General features: G+C 42.6%; 2 protein-coding genes across 4 annotated transcripts; both read left to right on the top strand.

Annotated features, from left to right (window-relative positions):
* The first annotated feature begins 6,476 nt into the window (after positions 1-6,476).
* Positions 6,477-13,136, top strand: LOC119737709 (vitamin D(3) 25-hydroxylase-like). The gene is made up of 4 exons (XM_038212257.1): positions 6,477-6,967; positions 11,074-11,198; positions 11,477-12,439; positions 12,740-13,136. Exons 1-4 carry the CDS (start codon positions 6,684-6,686, stop codon positions 12,916-12,918), a joined length of 1,551 nt encoding a protein of 516 aa, XP_038068185.1. The 5' UTR covers positions 6,477-6,683; the 3' UTR covers positions 12,919-13,136.
* Positions 13,137-17,359: 4,223 nt separating this feature from the next.
* On the top strand, positions 17,360-22,318 carry LOC119737708 (vitamin D(3) 25-hydroxylase-like). 3 transcript variants are annotated; one of them, XM_038212254.1, is made up of 5 exons: positions 17,360-17,513; positions 17,884-18,250; positions 19,041-19,165; positions 19,750-20,712; positions 21,050-22,318. In XM_038212254.1, the coding sequence occupies exons 2-5, from the start codon at positions 17,967-17,969 to the stop codon at positions 21,229-21,231; spliced, it is 1,554 nt and encodes a 517-aa protein (XP_038068182.1). In that variant the 5' UTR covers positions 17,360-17,513; positions 17,884-17,966; the 3' UTR covers positions 21,232-22,318. The 3 variants fall into 3 exon arrangements, with proteins under 3 accessions (XP_038068182.1, XP_038068181.1, XP_038068184.1); XM_038212253.1 differs by having other exon boundaries at positions 17,845-18,250; XM_038212256.1 differs by lacking the exon at positions 17,360-17,513 and adding an exon at positions 17,566-17,738.
* Positions 22,319-22,328: the final 10 nt, after the last annotated feature.

Here is a 22,328-nt window from a genome sequence, read left to right as displayed (position 1 = left end):
ATAGGCCACACAATATCCAACCCCACCCCCACTGGCTTCCCCCTCCTCTCCTCTGTAGTGAGAACGATGGATACGACGTTGTAAGGCCAAGATCAAACCGCGTTTCATCTAAATTACCTAATTGTACAGTTGGTGTATACGTCCTTTATGGTTTGGCACCTTGAAAAATCAATGTTCAATTTGACTGGACAATATTCCAGCACAACATTAGTTATGAGCTTTATATACATGTAATGAGACATCGCATGAGACAATCGGTCGGCAATAAATACTTCATTTCATTCAACTGTTGACAGCAAGACCTTCCTAATCGGTGCGCAATTTAAAACAACATTTAAACGGTATGAATCCCAGCATAAACATAAACCTCCACAATATCAGCGATTTCAATATCACCATCTCCCCTCTATAACAAAACCCATTTCTCCCCGTTCCTGGAAATATTTCTCCCCATCCCCGGAAATATTTGTGACATGGTTGACGGGTTGTACGGAAATTGGGCGTTCCGACTAGCACCCTTCACCCTAGCTAGCCCCTTCCCCTATATTGACAATATGTCCTGGACCCTCGCACAATCTCCGCAGGAAACGTTGCTAAACGCAAATACAACTTAGGTGAGACTGATGGCGAGTCCAAATAGGCTCGCGTGCAGCAGAGGGTCTGATTCTTTATTTGACTTAACAGTTGTTTGGAGTTATTGGAGTTTAAATTATCGAGATTTCACTGTATACAGTAATTATTACGAAACAGTCAACTCCACCCATCTAGCGGGTGCCGCGCGAAGCGCGGCATCCCGCTAGTATTCAGTATCTTGGAAAACTCTCTATCGTCTTCCTCGTAGGTGGCGCTGAAGATCATGGAGAAGGTCACGTTCAGGAAACAGAGGCTCACTGGATTGCCAAGAAAAAACGGCTGACCGTTTCTCTTCTTGATGAGCTCGACTAGGTGGTTAGCCTCTCGCTGGATGAGGGGCCGGGGTTGTGCTGCAGAAATTCTGTAACCAAAATGGCGGACGGTCCTCATTTTGACCTTCTTCTCTCGTTTCCGAGAGTCGGAGTAAGACTCGAAGAAAATACCTAATAGGCCTACACGAAGAGAGAGATTCATTTTACAACTTGGCTTTTTCTGTTCAAAATTCTGCAATAATTACAACTTGTGAGACCATTGCAATGATACGGTCTAAGTATTAAGATTAAAATAGTCAGCCTTGGTTGGGCTGGTCTATAGTTCGGAATTCATCGGTGTGTTAAATCATTCTTTCCCAGAATGTTTTTTTTTCTTCAGTTGATGAGTGTTTGATAATCTTAAAATAGCAGAATACTGCTTGCAGGGAGAATTCTCCAGGATAGAAGGAATCTTCTAGAAAAATGAAATGACACCGAGTTGTACTGCAAATAAAATTTTTTCGACAAACAATCTCGGAATCAAGGGCGGATCCAGAACACAATTTTTTTTGGGGGGGGGCTAAAAAAAATTGGTCCCCCCAAAAAGTGGGTCAAAAAAATTACGGCGTGGGGTTCGGGGCCCGCTTAAGGGCCCCGACAATTTTTTGGATTCTAGATGCTCTGTGGTGCGATCTGAGGCGATTTCTGACCACTTTAACCAATGTTTTTTTGAAGAAAAGATGGTGGTGTACTCATTGTCTTCCTTTATTGCGATGTCACAAAAAAAAAAAAAAAATTGGTTTCGTTTTTTGGGGGGGCCATGGCCCCCTTTGGCCCCCCCCCCCGGATCCGCCCTTGCTCGGAATTGACGGATTTGTTGATTTTGCACGATTTGCCTCGCACAAACCGACAAAAAAATCGTGCAGTCTCTTCCGTATTCGCTTGTAACCATGGAATGTTTGTTTGTGAATCATTACTCTGAGCAGGCTTAGCAAAGACCAGTTTATTGCAATGGTCTAAGTTTGGCGTCTTGATAACAAAGATCGTCTAAGAGCAATAGCCGGTTAAAATCGGACTGGTTTAGCCAGTCGACTATAAAGACCGCGTTATTGCAATTGGTACCACCCGAGGTGGCAAAAGGTTATTGGTGTTAATTTCTTTGTTTTATCACTATTAGTGAATAAATATATCATAGCCTTTCGTAATAAGTAGCTTAATACCTTTTTCTGATGCAGTGAATTGTTTTTGTTATGGTGAAAAAGCCATTTTTGTGATCCGTGGACAGAACTTTAAAACGGTGGTTGTGTTTAAAATTCCGTAACTTGATAAGTGCATGAGTGATTTTAATGATTCTTGTTACTTAAAGAAAGCTTATTAGTTGGGCTTTCCTTTCCTAGATCATGACAGTGCTACATGCAGAACTTTATTAAGAAAATGATCTTGCCATTTTTGTTTTCTTTTTTGTGTGACTCACCCTGTAGGGGCATGTTCAATCCCCAATCAGCTGCTGGCAGGGTTTTAAACAACCAAATTGTACAAGGTAAGTTTAAAAATACAACCTAATCTTGTCTAAGTCAACTTTGGCGAATCAAATTCACATGATTGAGTACGGTAGCCGCCCCTTCTGGAGTTCTGATATACAGTAATGCAAACTGCAGTACGATCATGGAACACGCCCGGCCGCTGCTACCTTGTGATCGGGCCGATCCACACAGTGGCTGATCTAGCGGCCCGCAAGAAAAGACAAAACAATGAAAATGTTGGAGTCTGCATGCACCGTACTTTAGTTTTGGCATTGATAAGCAAAATAGTTACAAGCAGAGAACACCACGGCTCGTTCGTTAGGGGTACTTGTACATGTAAATTATAGTGTTAATAACCGTCGGATTTGAACAGCGCCCCCATTAAGTATGGTACGAGCCCCCTCCCCCTTTATTTATGTTAGGGAGGCCAAGTTTCCGGACAAAAAAAACTGTCTACATTTCATCAATGATTTGCTGATGAAAAAAAATCTCCCTCCCCTGCAAAAGTTCCTGGATCCGCCCCTCGGTATATCTTGCGTCAAATGGAACCTGGCGTTCCGGCTCAATTCCACAGGGTCAAAGTGTTTATTGATCGAGACGGCAGGTGCGGTCATGTGGTTGCTAAGGCAAAGCGTCTGGTGTTGTTAGGCAAAGCTAATCCGATTACGTACTTAGACGCTAGTAGAGCAGTGAAACCCATGCACCCCCCCCCCCAAAAAAAAAAACATGGCCTTTTGAACGTTGTGTTTCTCAGAAAATATACTCAGTGTGATTGAAATGTTAAATTATAACGGAAGACGACTGTGAAAAAAAAAATCTCGGTCATCGATGCCGAAACGTCACTAATACTGGTTACTGGTAAAGCTGACCTTCAAGTCTGGAAGAAAACGTTCGAAAACGTCCCCAAAATGCATGTGTTAACCTCAACTGATTTCTAGGAATCTCTCCAAGTTCTTATTTCACGAGTAGTTCAACACTTATATCATCTAAGAATAGTCCGAATTTCAGCCTACTCTGTTGTTGCAAACGCTAGTATACCAACAAGAACCATCTCCATGGAAAATTTCGACGAGGATTTTCCGCTGAAACAACCGACGTGCATTGTTAAGCAAAGCGCCGTTGGCACTACGGTTGACCGATTTCGGCCAACGTATGGTAGATTAGCATATTCATTAGCGTCACTCGGCGTCATGGGTCTCGGTATCGACCAATATGGAAGCCGGTGTAGCGGAATTTAGGTTTTATGAAATACGGATTCATTGGTGGTATTGCGCATGCTTATGCATAGATAATTAGGAGAGGGACTGGTCAAGTGAGAGGGCCGGTTTAACCAATAAAAGGGGAAAGAGTCCGATTTTCATACGAGTCTGATTTTCATATGACACAGGCAAAAAGGGTGATATTTATCAATTAATAACTGGTGAAGGAGGATTTTCTCCAAATTTTTACTGCACACCAAAATGGATAGGAACCTTATTGTAGCGGCAGTAGTGCTGCCGCTATGATTCGTCAGGCTTGAAAAGATTGACAGATATTGCAAACACTAGTCTACCAACTTTCAAAAGTGCACGTAGCCAGGCGTATTTTTCCAATTTCAACGAAAAGTAATGAACGCATCACAACGATTTTTAGCGCATAATTGGATCACTCATTATGAGGGAAGTAAACCCTGAAAGTTGCATGACGACGGTCTTCCAAACGGAAGAGATAAAGTTTTAAAGATTTCGCCCGCCAACGTGATGTAGTTTTAATCACAATGAAGTGTTACGTAACCTTTAAAAATCGTCTAAGCAACCACATTACTGGGTGAAGGTCCAGTCCTACCGCCTCCAATGACAGGGCCAAATACCGCACGCGATTTTTTTTCATACCACACGCTCTCTAGTATAGATATAGAACTATGCTGGAGGGCGCTATATATGCAGTAATATAATGTTTAAAACAACCACATCGATCAAGTCACTGCTGTAGTGTAGTGGATAGTGGATACTGCAAATCCGGTGGTGCCTACGGAAAAAAATAAGCGCATACCGCACTTCTGGGTGCACGCCTGCAATAAAATTCCCATAGACACTAGTGCTAAATACCCATACTTTAAAATTCATTTTAAAATACTGTGGCGACCCTGACCCGGCGCTATGAAAGTTCCTGGCCTTGGCAGCGAGCGGTCTAACTTAGGCCAAGAGAGCAGATCCGTTTCGGGGAAATCTACCGCCAGGCAATGGGCACAATCACATAAGGGGGAATACAATCAGTTTAAATGACACAGAAACATGCGAGCACTCAAGTCTAATGAATTGGAGGCGTAAATAAATTACCACTGAATGTCACTTTAATCATGAATTCAACTTCACCTATCAATACAATGCAATAACTATTACATTACACAAGAAGAATTCATAAAACCCATGTAACAGGTGTCCCCTTTATCAGGTGCTCCTGCGCCAGGTGCTCCTGCGCCAGGTGCTCCTGCGCCAGGTGCTCCTGCGCCAGGTGCTCCTGCGCCAGGTGCTCCTGCGCCAGGTGCTCCTGCGCCAGGTGCTCCTGCGCCAGGTGCTCCTGCGCCAGGTGCTCCTGCGCCAGGTGCTCCTGCGCCAGGTGCTCCTGCGCCAGGTGCTCCTGCGCCAGGTGCTCCTGCGCCAGGTGCTCCTGCACCAGGTGCTCCTGCATCAGGTGCAACCACCTTAGCAGGTGTCCCCGAACTTTCTGAGATAGCTACCAATCATGCAATGCAATTTCTAGATCTGAGCGGTTAACAGAATCGGTAATCTGCTGAGTGTCATCTTAATTCTTCACTAAACTCTTGGTTCCCTGAACACCTTTGTATACACTTGGTTCTCGAAACATTTCCACTTATAAATAATGAACACTCACCGATTGCCGCTCTTTCCTACAACACGCTCCTCTATGTACTAAGCACTTTCTTCTTCTTTAGCTCTGCACTGACCGGTGCCAACTTCAAGACTGACCCTCTGCCTTGCATGACTCATAACTACCTCCCCTACATCTACACTACTCCCATTGTTCTCCCCCACTACTTGGAAAATGTCTTGCACTAACCACAATTTTTCTGTGCTTATGCTCAGGCACACACAGTGTAACTACAGCCCTTTGAATTCCACTGTGCTTGTGGCCCTATTCAATATTGCATGTATGTACATGTACAAATGTACATGTACAGACCATGTATATGTAGAAGGTCAAATCTGTTTACATTGCACTGAATATCGAAACTGTACATTGCGTTACAATACTCAGAACTCTCACAGGTATTCAAGCTGCACGGAAAAATGATGATCAACATGTTATCCTTCATTTTCTTTCCAATTTTTGGTGGGTTGAACATTGACTTTTTGAGATATTCTCACCCAAAGAAGAACACCCCTACAACGAATGATGTTTCCCAAACTGGAAAAGTAGCCCTTTTGAAAAAGAATCCCTCCACACAACATGGCTAAACAGCGCCACTTTCGGGCCCGATTGCATCCAAAATGCTCAGAATTGGAAGGTGCAGTGCCACATATCTTCAATTCCCCAATTCCATGGTTCCCAGAACTCTCTTATATAGAATATTTTGAGGGTATAACTTTTATTCATGGGCTCGGCGGACGGATTTTTGTCCTACTTTACAGGCGTGCACCCTTCTGTTTACTCTCGTCTCGAGGCCATCGATAATCATACGCGCATGCGCTGTCCATCAGACGGATAGCCCTAGCTGTATGGAACGCCAAAGAGGCATTTAATGTGATCACCGAATCGGTGATGTACATGTACATTCGCAGTCGTTGATGTATATATTCACGAGCGGTGATGGACTTTGCAGTCGGTGATGGACTTTTGCGACCGGTGACCGCAACTTTGACCGCCGATTGCGAAAGACCATCACCGATAGCGAAAGTCCATCACCGGCACCGAGTCCGATTGCAAAGTTGATCACCGCGCCGCTGGTCGTGCAAGTCCATCAGTGATTCACCGATCGCAACAGTCCATCACCGATCGCGATTCGCGAAAGTCCATCAGTTCACCGATCGCAAACTCCATCACCGCTCGTGAATATGCATCACTAATAAAAGTTGATCACCGGTCGCAAAAGTCCATCATCGATCGTGAATATGCATCCGAATGCAAAAGTGGATCACCGATTCGGTGATCACATTAAATGCCTCTTTGGCGTTCCATATACTAAAGACAGTCCTGAGTCGGATCATTTTCATGCCGGTGCCTGGTCAGTAAACCTTGGTCTCCAGATCCTTAGCGGACATATCTGTCTGCCAACATGACGATCACAGACAAAGTCATCTCCGTTTTGGCCAACACCTACTACATATCAACCGTGCCTTTCCTCCTGTGTGCGGTCGTGACTTTCTTGGTCACGACGCTGATATGGCGGCGACTGACGTACTGGAGCAAATACACCTGGCCGCCCGGGCCTCGGGGCTGGCCCTTGATCGGTAATTCACCGCTGATCGCTCCAAACTCTGGACAGACCAATGCCAATATCACCAGGATTGGAAAGCAGTACCATCCAGATATGTTTACGTTGACTTTGTACTTGGGAAAGTAAGTTTATTAGTAGGCTTCTCTACATCCATGTTGTTTCTTACTTGTCATGCTTGTAATACTAGAGTATTAATAATAATAGCATCACGTACAGGCTTTGTTTGAAATTCCATATTTATTACATGCGCGTGTATCAGGTCGTTTCAAGGATAGGATACCGCCATATCTTTCTGATGGGAATCTTTGGGGCATTTCTTTGAACAAAAGCCAATCACGTGCACAGTATAGAATTTGTCATGATGGGACATATTTTCAATGAAATGCCCAACAACGGCGTGACCCTGAAAGATAGCTGAACCCGCGATGGAATGGTCTAGTATACGTGCAGGGGCCAGGGAACCCGCGACGGAATGGTCTAGTATACGTGCAGGGGCCAGGGAACCCGTGACGGAATGGTCTAGTATACGTGCAGGGGCCAGGGAACCCGCGACCGAATGGTCTAGTATACGTGCAGGGGCCGCGCCAGGGTTCAGGTCAAGGGCGTACCCGTGAAGCTGTGATGCCATTTGCATTGTAAAGGTCACGTCATTGTTGTTGGTTTTTTACAATACGTTGATGACGTCGAGTACCACTGTATAGGACGTTGAAAAATGTCTCGTTCAATTTATACTGAAACATTAAAAAATTTGTATAATTGTATCTTTTTAAATGTCGGTGTTATAAGGTTATATTTCTATTGCGCGCCTATTTAATACATGTACTACCATTATTGCATGCCCTCTACCACATCAAGAGTCTATGCACGGATCCTACAATGTACATGTACAAGGCTTAATGACTCCGCCAAAATCCTGGTTATACGGCTCGTACTGGTGGCAAATACCATGAATACATGTCAACAACGACCCCTGCGCGCGGCGGCTTTTAGCCTTTGTTGGGGTTTAGTCAGTATCAAATGAGGGGAATAATGCATGGTCATTGTGATTTTTGGCAAGGTGTGCACCCTTGCAGTTGGAAAATATGTGATAGCATTGCAGCAGTGGCAGCTTTTTGGGTGCTTTCAATTTTTAAGCAAAAAAGGCGGCAAAAACATGCTTTTTACCATATAAAATCATAGAGCAAGGAAAGAAGCATAATAATATTGGCGGCCATTTTGAAAAAAAAATGTAAAAGTGATAACCTTGCCAAAAATCAGTATTAAACATTATAATAATAAATCATGAAATTTTGATACCGGTGTCCCAATTTTTGGACCGAAGCTGATAGCCTACAGTACAGGGTGGTTAAAAAAAAAGGACACCCACATTTGACAGGAATTTTCACCCAATTTTAAAAATTATTTTTAACTGTCGATCAGTAGCTATTAAAGTACTGGCCTTTAAGCAAATGTGACGGAAAAATCGTTGCATTTGCACATTTCGTCGTTTAGCTATGCTAATTTGAACATTTCATGTGCGAAACCTGTTTGTCCATGGAGGTATACATTCCCTTCGCTTGACTGAGCTCAGCTATCGGAGCTTTATTTGAAAGGGCATGACATTTGATTGTTATGTTATGTTATGTAATGTTATGCAACAATGAAATTAAGCCGACAGCTCATGGAGTAGATGCTCTTAACACTGACATGAATAATTGGACAGCTTCAATAAAAGTTACCAGGGCAAAATATATTTTGGTGGGAAGGTTTTGAATTTTTATGAACTACGAAAACGTCCAATTTACATAGAATAACCCGTGGACAAGACTGAGTTTTGGTGACTTGTATTCAATTTCAAATTAGCATAATATCACTATTTTTGCGACTTTTACTTAGCTTTTTTACCATACATGGTTAAAGGCCTATACTTTACTACTGTGTGAAAACAATATTTAAAGTAAGTTCATTAAGTAGGTAAAAATTGCTGTCAAAAGTGGATGTCCATTATTTTTAACCACCCTGTATATAGCTCAGAATAGTCGTTTATCCCTGCGTGTAGCCTGTAGGATCCGTGGTCTATGATTTGCGAGCAGATTCGGCGATTATAAACAAGAATGCGTCTTGACCTCATATTCTTACCATTCAGCGGGCGCCTTGTATCGGGTGTTCCAAACCCGTTGAACATCCCCATAGGGTGGGTAAAATAACCAAGAAATCCCCAATGGCAGGACCAGGTTTTTTTAAATGATACTCTGCATGTAGCACTTTAAAACTCTAGGATAAGAAAGCCCAATTCATAAGCTTTCATTTAGTACAAGATAGAATCATTCAAATCACAAATGTAAAATTTCAAGTTACGGGATTTTAAACAACCAATAAGTTCTGTCCACGGATCACAAAAAAGGTAATTGTTCTTTCAGTAAAACAAAAACAAATCACATAGGGACGTGTGTATTGTTTTTTCGTTTTGCTGAAAGAACAGACACCTTTTATGTGATCCTTGGACATTAAAACTGTGGTTTGGTTTAAAATTCCATAACTTAAAAAACATCAGTGATTTGAATGATTCTTGTACTAAAATATAAAGCCTGTGAATTGGGCATCGATAAACTAATTTTTAAAAGTGCTTCATGCAGAACTTCATCACAAAAATGGTCCTGACATTTGGGTTTCCTTTGTTTTTACTCGCCCGGTATTTATTGGCAGCCACAATGACCATTTAACAACCTGTAGTGCACATTTCTGATCGAAATGACGCCACAATTTCCAAAGACCATAGACCCCAATGATAAATGCCCCCACTTCAGAAATTATGGGAAAATACTCACAGCTCTCCAAGGTGTTCGAGACACACATCATATTAAAGCTTATTACATCATCTTTCATTTTCTTTTCAATTTTTTTGGGGGTAATCTGATGGGTTTTAGGAGAAGTTTCCATCGGAAGATAATCACCCCTAAAAATAGCCCTGAAGCCCGTCGCCATTTTGAAAAACGGTGCCTACACTCCATTGCAAAATAGAGCGCCTTTTGGGTCCCAATTCCATCCAAATTTCATAGAAACTCAAGCTCACAGTCCTGTGCACGGCTTCCACCCTTATTTTTTTCTACACACCTTCAAGTTTACAGTCCACAATATGCTCGAATACTGAAACATCAAGAGGGCATGCAAATCGTCAACCACAGCGTCACTGCGGGTCAGTGCCACGCACACTATCTTGTGCATATAGCGATCTGGTGAAGTTTTGCATAATTGGTGAAACATTCTTTAAAACAATCCTGCATTCACACGCAGTTCCCGATCACTTCCAAAATATAATGGATTTGTACTTGTGCCAAGGACAACCCCTAATAAAAAGAATTTTCAGGAAAATCCGTCCAGAACTTGTTTAGTTAACCTGTTCACAGACAAACACACTAACCAACAAACGCCGGTGAAAACATAACTTCCTTGGCGGAGGTAATCCAGCCGCTGGCCACACGTTGTGTCCTTGGGCAAGCAACTTCATCCCACTTGCCTCTCGCCACCCAGGAGTATAAATGGGTACCGGCATTAGCTGGGGAGTTACCTGCAATTGAATGGCATCCCATCCTGGGGGAATATTCTCAGTCGTTTCATGCTACTGAAACCGGAGATAAACGCCGACCTGATGGACCATATGGGCTCGGAAAAACGAGCTTTACTTTCACTACTGTCCCCTCCTCATTTCCTGTTTCATTGACTAACAGGTTGTGGAGATAACTGGGCAGTGCTGTCGTATAGGATGCAAACAATGTAGTATCCGGCCCCTACTTCTTTGGTTCATTTGTGTACAAAGTCTATGGAAAGTCAAATGCATTTTCAAAGTATTCTCCCAAATTTTTTTTATGGAAATCAATGTTAGGTTTTGCCCTTCATGGACGTATAAGCAATCAGTGTGTGACCGCCAGAAAAAAATCACTCGTGGTGGGACTCGAACCTACGACCTCCTGCTCAGTCTAGTGCAGACGTCTCACCACCGAGCTTGCGGGATGTTTCTCAGTCCTCGATTCATGTCCGTTCAACGCGTTTGCACTAAATAACCGACCTTTGCTAAGATAATAATATAAGAGAAACAAAAGTGGCCCCGCTCATTCGGCCTATAGTGTAGACCAGATTCACGAAAAGACTACCAGTGAATATAATAAGAATCCATCAAATAGAACTGTGTGCTCCATGACAGCATAAATATATAGCCTTGCCTTTTCCTTTTTCTTGGTTTTTTTTTCAGGCGCATGCTCATATTAAACAGCTTCGAATCCATTAAAGACGCCTTCGTGAAGCATTCAGCATTGGTTTCTGACCGTCCTAGTGTGTGGCCATTTACGTATGTCAATGAAAATCAACGGAATGTTGGTAAGTATTTGACATTCACCCAGTCCCCTATATAGCCTCAATCCTGATATAAATTTGCGAATGGGAGCCAAGATTCAAATTTTACCATTTCAGAGCTATCCGTTATTTCTGGTTGTAGGCCTAATGACATTTTCAATTCGCTCAACTGCGCTTGCTTTTGCGTCAACTACAAAGTTGAGCACATAAGCCAATGTTTTAACGACATAAACAATTCTAAATTTAAAACTGTTTTAATGGTAACATTTAGTGTTAAGAGAAATTGTTTACTTTCAACTCAGGTGTCTTCTTGGAGGCTTTCACGGAGAGTTGGAAGAGAGAGAAGAAGTACATGATGCGAACCGTTCGTCAGTTTGGCTACGGTACCTCCGGCTCGGAAAGCATCATTCTCCAAGAAGCTAATCACCTGGCCGAGCTGATCAAGAAGAGAGGCAGGGAGCCATTTGAGCTGGGCCTCCCTCTCAGCCTCTGCCTCCTCAACGTGACCTTCTCCATGATCCTCGGTACCACCTACGAGGAAGATGACAAGGAGTTCTCCAAAATCTTGAGCTATGTCCTGCAATGGTATGTGGAAATCTTCAAACTATACGACGTGGAGCCGATGTTGCCCTTCTATCACAAGTTTGGCCTCAGCCCTCGACTGAACAAGGGAAAGATGATGACAAAGGATCTGCTGACGTTCGTTCACAAGCACATTGACAATCACAAGGCTACCCTGGACCCAGACCATCCTCGCGACATGGTGGACGCGTGTCTGATCGAGATGGCTAAAGGTGACCCCAACAGTGACCTGAGAGAGTTCACCGACGAGAAGTTCTTGTGGATGCTGTTTTTCTTCATCCCGGATCAGGGAGACACGGCCTCGGGTCTATTCCTCTTCCTGATGCTGGCCACTGCCCTTCATCCTGAGGTGCAGCAGCGCGTCTTCCAGGAGATTCAAGACGTCATCGGGGACCGACCGCCTTCGCTGAAGGATAAAGAGAAGATGCCGTACACGGAGGCTGTTATCCTGGAGACCCTTCGCATGGATACCACCTTCTGGCTTCTAATCCCGCACTTTACCGCAGATGATGTTGAGATTCTCGGCTACAAGATTCCAAAGGATACCACGGTCATTCCAAACATCTACGCGGTCCACTTTGATCCGGAGCTGTGGGGTGATCCGGAAAACTTCAGACCTGAGAGGTTTATCGACGAACAAGGGCGCATTAATCGACCAGATTACTTCATTCCCTACTCAACCGGTTAGTAACTTTTGAAAAAACTCTCACAAGATATTATTTTGGTCCCTATCACTAACTCACTTATTGTGACAAAGCTCAGTCGGAAGTTGTAAAGATAATCTCTACCGTATTGGCCAACTGAATTCCAGTCACAGAAAACCTTTAGTTCAGGTTTAATGATGGGAATAATAATAGTCCCGCCCCACAAATTAGTAGACTAAGCAGCGCTTACGTACATCTTTATTTTTCATTTCAAATTTCACACTGCTCTTAATTCGACTTTAATGACACTTATACATGTATACATATTCTGTTTTGCAGGACGCAGGGCGTGTATTGGCGAGCAACTTTCCCAGAAACAGTTCTTCCTGTTCTACATCACATTGATCCAGAAGTACAAGTTCAAGCTCCCAGATGGTGACCCCATCCCCAAGTTGGAATCGCAGTGGTTGTGGGTTAGCCCTCCCGACTATCGTCTGCAAGCGGAGCCCAGGGAGTAAACGAAAAGTAATCGTGGTAAAACTCTCAACACGCTGTTATAAACACTTGCTGTAGCACTAGCACGGCTCTAATTAAATGATTTGAAGACTTACCGGATATGACTGTCGTTGGCGGCGCTGTGCTCAATTCAGTATTTTAGAGCCGTACGGCTCGTAAATTTTCAGGAAGATGGGTGACCCATATACATGAATAAAACGAATAGTTTCGTTGGAATCATTACAAGGTTGCAGGTTCTCGGACTATTTCCTATATACTCAGGGTGAGTAAAAAAAAAAGCGAAACCAAAATGGCGGGACTATTGTTTTAGTGAAGTTCTGCGTCTAGCACTTTATGAAAGCCCAATTCATAAGCTTTCTTTTAGTGCAAGAATCATTCAAATTACTCGTGTACTTTTAAAGTTAAGACATTTTAAACACAACCACCGTTTTAAAGTTCTGTCCACGGATCACAAAAAAAGGTGTGCGTTCTTTCAGCAAAACGAACACAATTCACATACATCCCTAAAGTGACTTGTTTTCGTTTTGCTGAAAGGACACTTAACTTCTTGTGATCCGCGGACAGAACTTTAACACGGTGGTTGTGTTTAAAATTCCGTAACTATACGTGATTTGAATGATTCTTGTAATAAAAGAAAGCTTATGAATTGGGCTTTCATATCCTAGATTTTGAAAGTGCTACATGCAGAGCTTCTCTAAAACAATGGTCCCGATATTTGGGTTTCGCTTTTTTTTACTCACCCTGTATAACAATTCGTCAGTGATACCACGAAGTAGCACTCATGTACATACCAGTAAAAACTAGCAATCGGAGAAAACGGCATCTAAAGTTGAACGCCTTCTAAAACATCACTTTCCTTCAAAACTGCACAGTATTTTCATTTGGGTTCGGTGGACACTATGTATTGAATTTATTAAATCTGCTGTTTTTGACCCGTTTGTATATTACATCAACAAGAAATAAGAGAAAAAAGTGAGACTAGTTCGTGAAACCAAAAAAAGCTGCGAAACTATTAACTTCAGTGCTACATCGTGAAAACGGAGGTCAACGCGCGCGCTCAAACAAGGAGAGTGCTACTTCGTGAAAACGTTTTTGTTCGCATTTGAGCACAGTGCGCGCCATGCATTGCAATGGTTAATGGAACTTGAATACTACTTCGTGAAAAAAAATAATCACTTTCGTGCAAAAGTTGCCATGGATAATTAGCGTAATTATTAAAGTAAAGCTCTTGAAGCTTTGAAACTTCATGGAGTGGTAGGCCTTGATGAATAATGTTTAAAAAATGTAAAAACTGAAAACCGAAAAACAAAATATGGTTTAACACGGGGTCGTGGAAATTGGCAAGTTTTGAAAAAAAACTTATGGTGTTCTAATTTTCACATTTTTTGACTTTTCCTTAATAGGGCCCTCATTTCCTACAGGTGAAAGAAATTACGCTTTAAAAAGTTCCTGGTCTAAAGGCTAATTTTGCAAAGGTGGGATGGTTACACAACAGAAATTCAAATAATAATAATAATTATAATAATAATAATAATCGGCATTTAAGAACGCTCTTTTTAGTAAACTAAATCACAGTGCTTACAGTAGTATTATTACCCCTGATAATTGGGCCAACATTCCAAATATCATCTCAGCTCCCTCGGGAGTATACAGCTCGATGCTGCCTGTTAGGCGCAAGCATTAACCATCTCTGCCCTCACAGGTACCCATTTACACCTGGGTGGAGGGAAGCAATGAGTGACAAAGTGCCTTGCTCAAGGGCACACGCACCATGACCCCGGCTGGACTCGAAGCCACAACCTGCAGCTTTACCCACAGACCACGAATCCAGTGCCCTTAACCACGAGGCCACAGCGCTCCACTATACAGTCGCGCCTCTTGAAAAAAAGGGGGATTTAAATCAGATAATAGTTTTGTTTGTGATAAAGCATTTCATTGGAAACTATCTGGGCTACTTGTGTTTTTTGTTGTTTCCATATTTTTGCAACCTAAAATATAATAAACGATAAGCGGAGTTAAATTAAGCCCTTATATGGCCACTTTTGAAGAATTTAAAAATAAATAAGTTAGTATTGTTCGCTTTTGTTCCATTGTTCTATTAGACCACACACAAAGTCTCCGGTTTCTGATAATTATGGTGCATGCCCCAAAAGTGGTGCGGAAACGCGGCTTTTTTTTTTTTTTTTCCTATTTGTTTTTTCTTCAACTGTCGGCTGATGCTGCAGATGACGCTTCGAACCCCTTAAAAGTCTCAAAAATAACCTTCAGGGTAGAGTTTGACGGGTGACCTCAGTAAGGCCATAAGGCTTGAGAATTCTGCACCCACTTACGATCTCGACATACATGAACATTCTTCAGGAAATTTGGATAGGCAAGAGAAAATCAGAGAAAACGGTAACGTCAGACCATACAGCGACATCGACATCGTGCATGTGCTGCCAGCCTGGTCATTTATCTGCTCCCTTACTTACTGCGCTAATTGAAAAGCGTTTACAGGTTTCAGATGTACCATTGCTCCCTCAGTCTGGCTTCCAGACGCACAATTACAAAATTAAAACACTCGTCTGCAAATGGTTCCCTACTAAATTTAAAGTGCAAAATAAATGGGAGCCCAGAGAGGCCACATAAAGCTTATACTCGATCGTTACTTCATTTAAAACACGTTAAAATTGTGCAACAGCAAGATTCCAGTCAAACCAGTGAGTGTGGCGGTTTAAAGACATCGTCTTACATTGAAAAAAAATCATTTTGCCGACGCGCATGGCTACGACAATGCGTGCGCTGACCAGAAACCGGAGACTTTTTTTTGGCCTTAATTACTTTGTTAATTTTCTTCGTTCAAAATGTTACTTTATGAATCGTGGGTTATTTTGGTTTTTCGGCATTGTTTAATAAATCTGCAAATATGAAACAAGCAAATTTGTTATGCATTAACTGAAACTGTGATTTTTTTTTAACCTGATATTTTTGCTTCAAATGTCTGCTGATGACTGCAAATGGTGGCCGACTAAACTTAGTGGGAGTCCAGAGAAGCTTATTCTCGACCATAACCCAATCTAAAAACACGTTGAAATTATGCAGCAGCAGGATTTCAGTCAAACCAGTGACTTTTTGGGGGGGGGGGCCTTATCCATGGAGCCATGTCTCCGATCCTGCTTAACGTCTGATAATGTCTAAGCATGCAGATACATGCACATGCAAGCCGCACGCCAGCCAATCGGAGTCGACTTTACTAAATCGTGACGTCATGCATTTCATTCCCAAATCAGGACTAATGGTTTGATTGGTCTATTCGAATGCAGTGTTTTGTAATGCAACAACCGGGCGCATATCACGTAACATGATACAGCGCGCGTGACATAGGTTTTTTTTTATCCATGTCTATAATGACGCGCAACGGGTGAATGACCGAAGACCCGACGTACGTGTAGGAAGCGCCTGCTGATTGGTCAAATTCTAGAGGTCAAGATGCGGTTGTCTTGCATAATTAATCAGCGAATTTGTTCAAAATGTATAGTCTATAACATATAGACTTGGGAGGGGGGAATCTAGACTTTACTGTATGGACTTCTGCGTCTAAAACTGTTGTCTTTTGTTTCATGGCACCATCTAAATCCCCCCCCCCCCCGCTAGGTACGCCACTAGATGCAGACCAAAAAAGAACGATAATTCGGCTACTGTGTGACAGTTACAATGTACAACAGATACTCAATCGCTGCGCTCGTCATTCCCCTATCAGGGTTTTAAATAACCAAATTGTCCAAGGTTAGATAACAAAAACTATTCTTCTCTACACAGTCAACAATCAAATTTAAATAATTTAGTCTGATAACCGCGCCTTCTGCCTACAGCAATGCAAAATGCAGTACAATCATGCATGGATATGCTCTACGGTTATCGCGCGGATCCAGTGGCGGGTCTATGGCCCGCCAAAAAGGACAAAACAATGCACATTTTGGACTTAGTACCGTACTCTGACTTCTGCACTGCATGATTAGCTAAATAATGACAAGCACAGAATACCGTGGCACCCTGGGTGTTGAACTGTTAAGGTCACTCCTCGTGAATATGTAAAGTAGCTGGAAATAATATCAACAATGTATGAGCTCAATGAAGGTAAATTAAAATCATCGGAAAAAATGTACTCCTATAACTAAATTAAAATAACCACTTTCACGAATTCTGTATATACAGTGCACGACTTGAGACAGAGGATTGGGGTGACACATCCCAGACGATATTGTTACCTAACACATCCCTGGGCCAAAAAAGAAAATATGCTGGGATTCTAGGAACACAATGACCAACACAAAGGGGTCCTCTCTGTCGCTTATATCTTGCGTAAAATAGAAGCTGGCGTCCTTGGTTCAATTCAAAAGGGTCCAATCTTCATTGATGAGACAGACAATAGTTGAAGGCCCGGCCTCCAATACCCGACTAGACCCGCGTCTGTTTGCTCTCGTCTAGGGCTTATCATGGAGCTGTTTTATAGCTCCATGGGCTTATACTGTCGAGGCCATCGTTAGACGTAACGAGCTGCGCTGACCATCAGTTCGATAGCCGTAGTCGTTTTGGTTATGGAAAGAAAATTGTTGAGGTCAGTATGGTGTTCTATATCTGGCACCTAGCATCTCGCTATAAGGATATCGCATCTCGCTATAAGGATATCGCATCTCGCTATACGCATCTCGCTACACGAATCTCGCATCTGAGGAAGTCGCCAGGGGAGATGCGAGAGGGGAGATCCGTATAGCGAGATTCGTACAGCGAGATGCGAGATTCGTACAGCGGGATGCGAGATGCCAGATATAGAACACCATAGGTCAGCAATCATTAATTCGTTTTGATCAATGCAAACTAGCTCACTACCACAGCTCAATTGATGCCTGGTACCTTGATAGCTCAATTTGTACCTGGTACCTTGATAGCTCAATTTGTACCTGGTACCCTTATCTTGTACCTTGTAGATCAAACTCCCGAACGGTCCACCAGGGACTAAACTGGAGTAAACCAGAGTCGGTATAGATCAGAGATAGATCTGTCTGCCAACATGGCGATCGCGGAAAAAGTCATCTCCGTTTTGACAAACGCCAACTACATTTCTACCGTGCCTTTCCTCCTGTGTGCGGTCGTGACTTTCTTGGTCACGACGCTGATATGGCGGCGACTGACGTACTGGAGCAAATACACCTGGCCGCCCGGGCCTCGGGGCTGGCCCTTGATCGGTAATTCACTGCTGATCGCTCCACACTCTGGACAGACCAATGCAGATTTCACCCGGATTGGAAAGCAGTACCATCCGGACATGTTCACGCTGACTTTGTACTTGGGAAAGTGAGTTTACTCTTTATGCCGATGTCATTTCGGTTCATAAACTGATGGTATCTTTACATTTGGCACACGGGATTTGTCTTGTCCCACTATGGTTGGACATACATTTTATTGTCACAACTTGGTTACTATGATAATTTACTCATCTGAACTTGATTTTGCGGAAAATAGGGAAATTTTGACCATCTTTGCGTTTGTGCAAAAAGGAACCAGACTATTTTTACTTCCAGCCTCGCTTTGGTTACGTGGATTGGAAAAAAAAATAGAGATGGCCGCAACATGATAATGGTCTATATTGTATACGATTCGTGTACGTCATCATAATTTATTTTGCCACTGTGCAAAGACATTTGAATAGTTTTCAATAGACTTTATTCACGAGTCGGCCATATTAAATTGAAAGCGAGGCTTAGAACGCCCGTCAATCATAAAATAGTCTGGCACCATCCCATTCAACAGTGCCCAATTTATTAAATAGATCCAGGAACTCGATAGAAAATAACTTCCTCTTCCTCGGTCTATTGACCTCGGACTGAATGACCAGTGAATTACGTGCCATGCAACTTGTGATAACTGGATTACAACTGTTTGTCTCAGTATATTAACGCCAATGAATGGGCTTATTAATCCGGCCCAATTGTCTGATGCACGAATGACCTCCATAAAAACCACCATTGATTACCATTTTATTTGTATAATGAAGATCAATGATAGCCACTCTGAACCCATCAAATAGAATCGTGTGCGCCCTGGGACCAGCTCAACTATAGCCTTGCTTTTTCCCCTTTTTCAGGCGCATGCTCATATTAAACAGCTTTGAGTCCATTAAAGACGCCTTCGTGAAGCATTCAGCATTGATTTCTGACCGTCCTAGTGTGTGGCCATTTACGTATGTCAACGAAAATCAACGGAATGTTGGTAAGTATTTGACATTCACCTGGGTCCTGTTTAGCCTCAATTCTTCGGAAGTAAATTTGATTTGCGATGAAACTTATTAATGACGTGATTATTGCTTCTCACGATTATGGCATCCGGCACAAATGTATATTGCTTACATACCGTAGAGGTATTTAAGTTTTCATAGGCCTACAGCATAAAGCGGCGCTAGCTTTTGCCAGTGCGTCAACTAAAAAGTTGAACACGACGCCCTATATTATAACATCATATTGTTATGTGGGCCTCTTTTACTTCGGGATACAGTGACTACTCAAAATAAAGTAACTCTGGAAACTAATTCTCATCTCAATCATAATTAATTTTTAGATCGAACAAATCTAACAACGAAATGCAAACATGGTGAGATGTGTCTCAGGTCAGGCTGACGGCCACTGAATTTAAACGACAACGCCACAGCATTAAATAGTCCATTAAACTCTAGTTAATGCAAACTATAAGTCCGCAAGCGTAACAAATTAGTTCCGTAAATTATAGAAACATTTCCAAATTGAGAGATTTTTTATGATAGTGTTAATATTAATACAAGTTGTTTACTTTGTCCTCAGGTGTCTTCTTAGAGGCTTTCACCCAAAGTTGGAAGAGAGAAAAGAAGTACATGATGCGAACCGTTCGTCAGTTTGGATACGGTACCTCCGGCTCGGAAAGCATCATCCTCCAAGAAGCTAATCACCTGGCCGAGCTGATCAAGAAGAGAGGCGGGGAGCCGTTTGACCTCTGCCTCCCTGTCAGCCTCTGCCTCCTCAACGTGACCTTCTCCATGATCATTGGTACCACCTACGAGGAAGATGACAAGGAGTTCTCCAAACTCTTGAACTATTTCCTACAATGGTATTTCGAAGTCTTCAAATTGTACGACGTAGAGCCGCTGTTGCCCTTTTATCACAAGTTCGGCCTCAGCGCTCAATTGAACAAGGGAAAGATGATGACACGGGAAATGTTGACGTTCTTACAGAAGCACATTGACTATCACAAGGCTACCCTGGACCCAGGCCATCCTCGCGACATGGTGGACGCGTGTCTGATCGAGATGGCTAAAGGTGACCCCAACAGTGACCTGAGAGAGTTCACGGACGAGAAGTTCTTGTGGATGCTGTTCTTCTTCATCCCGGACCAGGGAGACACGGCCTCGGGTCTATTCCTCTTCCTGATGCTGGTCACTGCCCTGCATCCTGATGTACAACAGCGCGTCTTCCAGGAGATCCAAGACGTCATCGGGGATCAGCCGCCTTCGCTAAAGGATAAAGAGAAGATGCCGTACACGGAGGCTGTTATCCTGGAGACCCTTCGCATGGATACCACCTTCCCGCTTCTTATCCAGCACGTCACCGCAGACGATGTTGAGATTTTCGGCTACAAGATTCCCAAAGATACCACGGTCGTCCCGAACATCTACGCGGTCCACTTTGATCCGGAGCTGTGGGGTGATCCGGAAAACTTCCGACCTGAGAGGTTTATCGACGAACAAGGCCGCATCAATCGACCAGATCACTTCATTCCCTACTCAACCGGTTGGTAATTTTTGAAAACTGTCACAAGACATTATTTTGAATCCCAGCACTTACTCACTTATTTAAACAAAAGCTCAATTAAAAATGGCAAACATAGTCTTAAAAGAAACGGTATGCATACATAAATAGGCACTTTTTCACATCCTAACCGTTTGATGTGAGTCCCAGTCACAGATAACATTTTAGTTCTGAGACTCGGGTATTAAGATAGATTGGTCCACCTCGCAGCAAATTAAGCAAAGTAGTCTGACTACTTCATTTTTCCCCTTCAATTAGACCAACGCTGCTCTTACGTTGGCTTGAATAACAATCATATTCATTATTATTGTATTTACAGGACGAAGGGTGTGCGTCGGGCAGCAACTTTCCCAGAACCAGTTCTTCCTGTTCTACATCACATTGATCCAGAAGTACAAGTTCAAGCTCCCAGATGGTGACCCCATACCCAAGTTGGAATCGCAGTGGTTTTGGGGGGTCATTCCTCGGGACTTTCGTCTGCAAGCGGAGCCGAGGCAGTAAACGAAACGCAATGGTCGCAACGCGCTGTACATGTATACATTACCAGGTGGTCCAAAAAACGGAACGACCTATACTGCCACTATCAAATGAGACTCAAACCGCCTTTACCAATATTGAAGGAGAATCCTCTTTTTTATTAGAAGAATTACGATACCAAAATCTCCCGATTTGGTCCACTGTAGTTTGTGCTGCAGAGCCGAAGCACACTTCTTTCACGCGGTTATAATTACATAACAATCCCTCTATCAATAACAATGTACCGTAAGTCGAATTCCCTGGCGTTGTTTAGTAATTCATCGGGACAAAAGTGACCCGGCACCTTGCTTCACAAAAAAAGGCTCTAGAACAAAAACTATACTGGACTGAATATGGCAATCTTGGTTTTATTTTGCTTGTAAAAAGATTATCCACGCGTTGGTATATGTGGGTGGGTTGGTTTTTTTTGGACCACCCTGTATTAATTTTACCTTACATTAGCTATGGTGTTTTAGCATGGGGGAATTGTGGAATGAGTAATATTAATAGAATTGTTGCCCTTCAAAAAAAAAGCTCTGAGAATAATTAACCGTACTGACTTTCGGGCCCACAGCAATCCTTTATTGTATAAACACAAAACACTAAAGTCCAATGATATTTACCTTCTACAGCTTGGGACCTCCATGTACCAGCTTCCAACAATAACCTGCCTAACACTACCTGTTCAATGTTTTGTAAAAATCAGGATGTTCGCCCGTCATTTTAGTAGGCGTTATCATGACATTCACCAGACCTGGGCTCGTACAACTTTAACTCAAAAAACTGTTAAACCTGAAGGCCCCAAGCTGTGGAATTCTCTCAATCCGTCTCTTAAAAAGGTGTCAAATGTATCATTGTTCAAACGCAATATAAAACCCAATTAATTAACAAATATGTGGTAGAATAATCTCATTTTGTAAGACCAAATAATTTTAGTTTTATTTTGTATTACTAGCTCTGTACCAATAGTTATTATTATTCTCCAAGACAAAATTCGTTTTCGGAACTGTTTAGAAAACTGTAAACATATATGAACTTCATTTGTCAATACATGAATGCACAATCCACTGAAGATGTAATTT

Source organism: Patiria miniata, unplaced genomic scaffold (genome assembly GCF_015706575.1).
Source record: "Patiria miniata isolate m_02_andy unplaced genomic scaffold, ASM1570657v1 HiC_scaffold_3, whole genome shotgun sequence".
NCBI classification, from domain to species: Eukaryota; Metazoa; Echinodermata; class Asteroidea; order Valvatida; family Asterinidae; genus Patiria; species Patiria miniata.
This window is presented reverse-complemented; position numbering and strand designations above follow the sequence as displayed.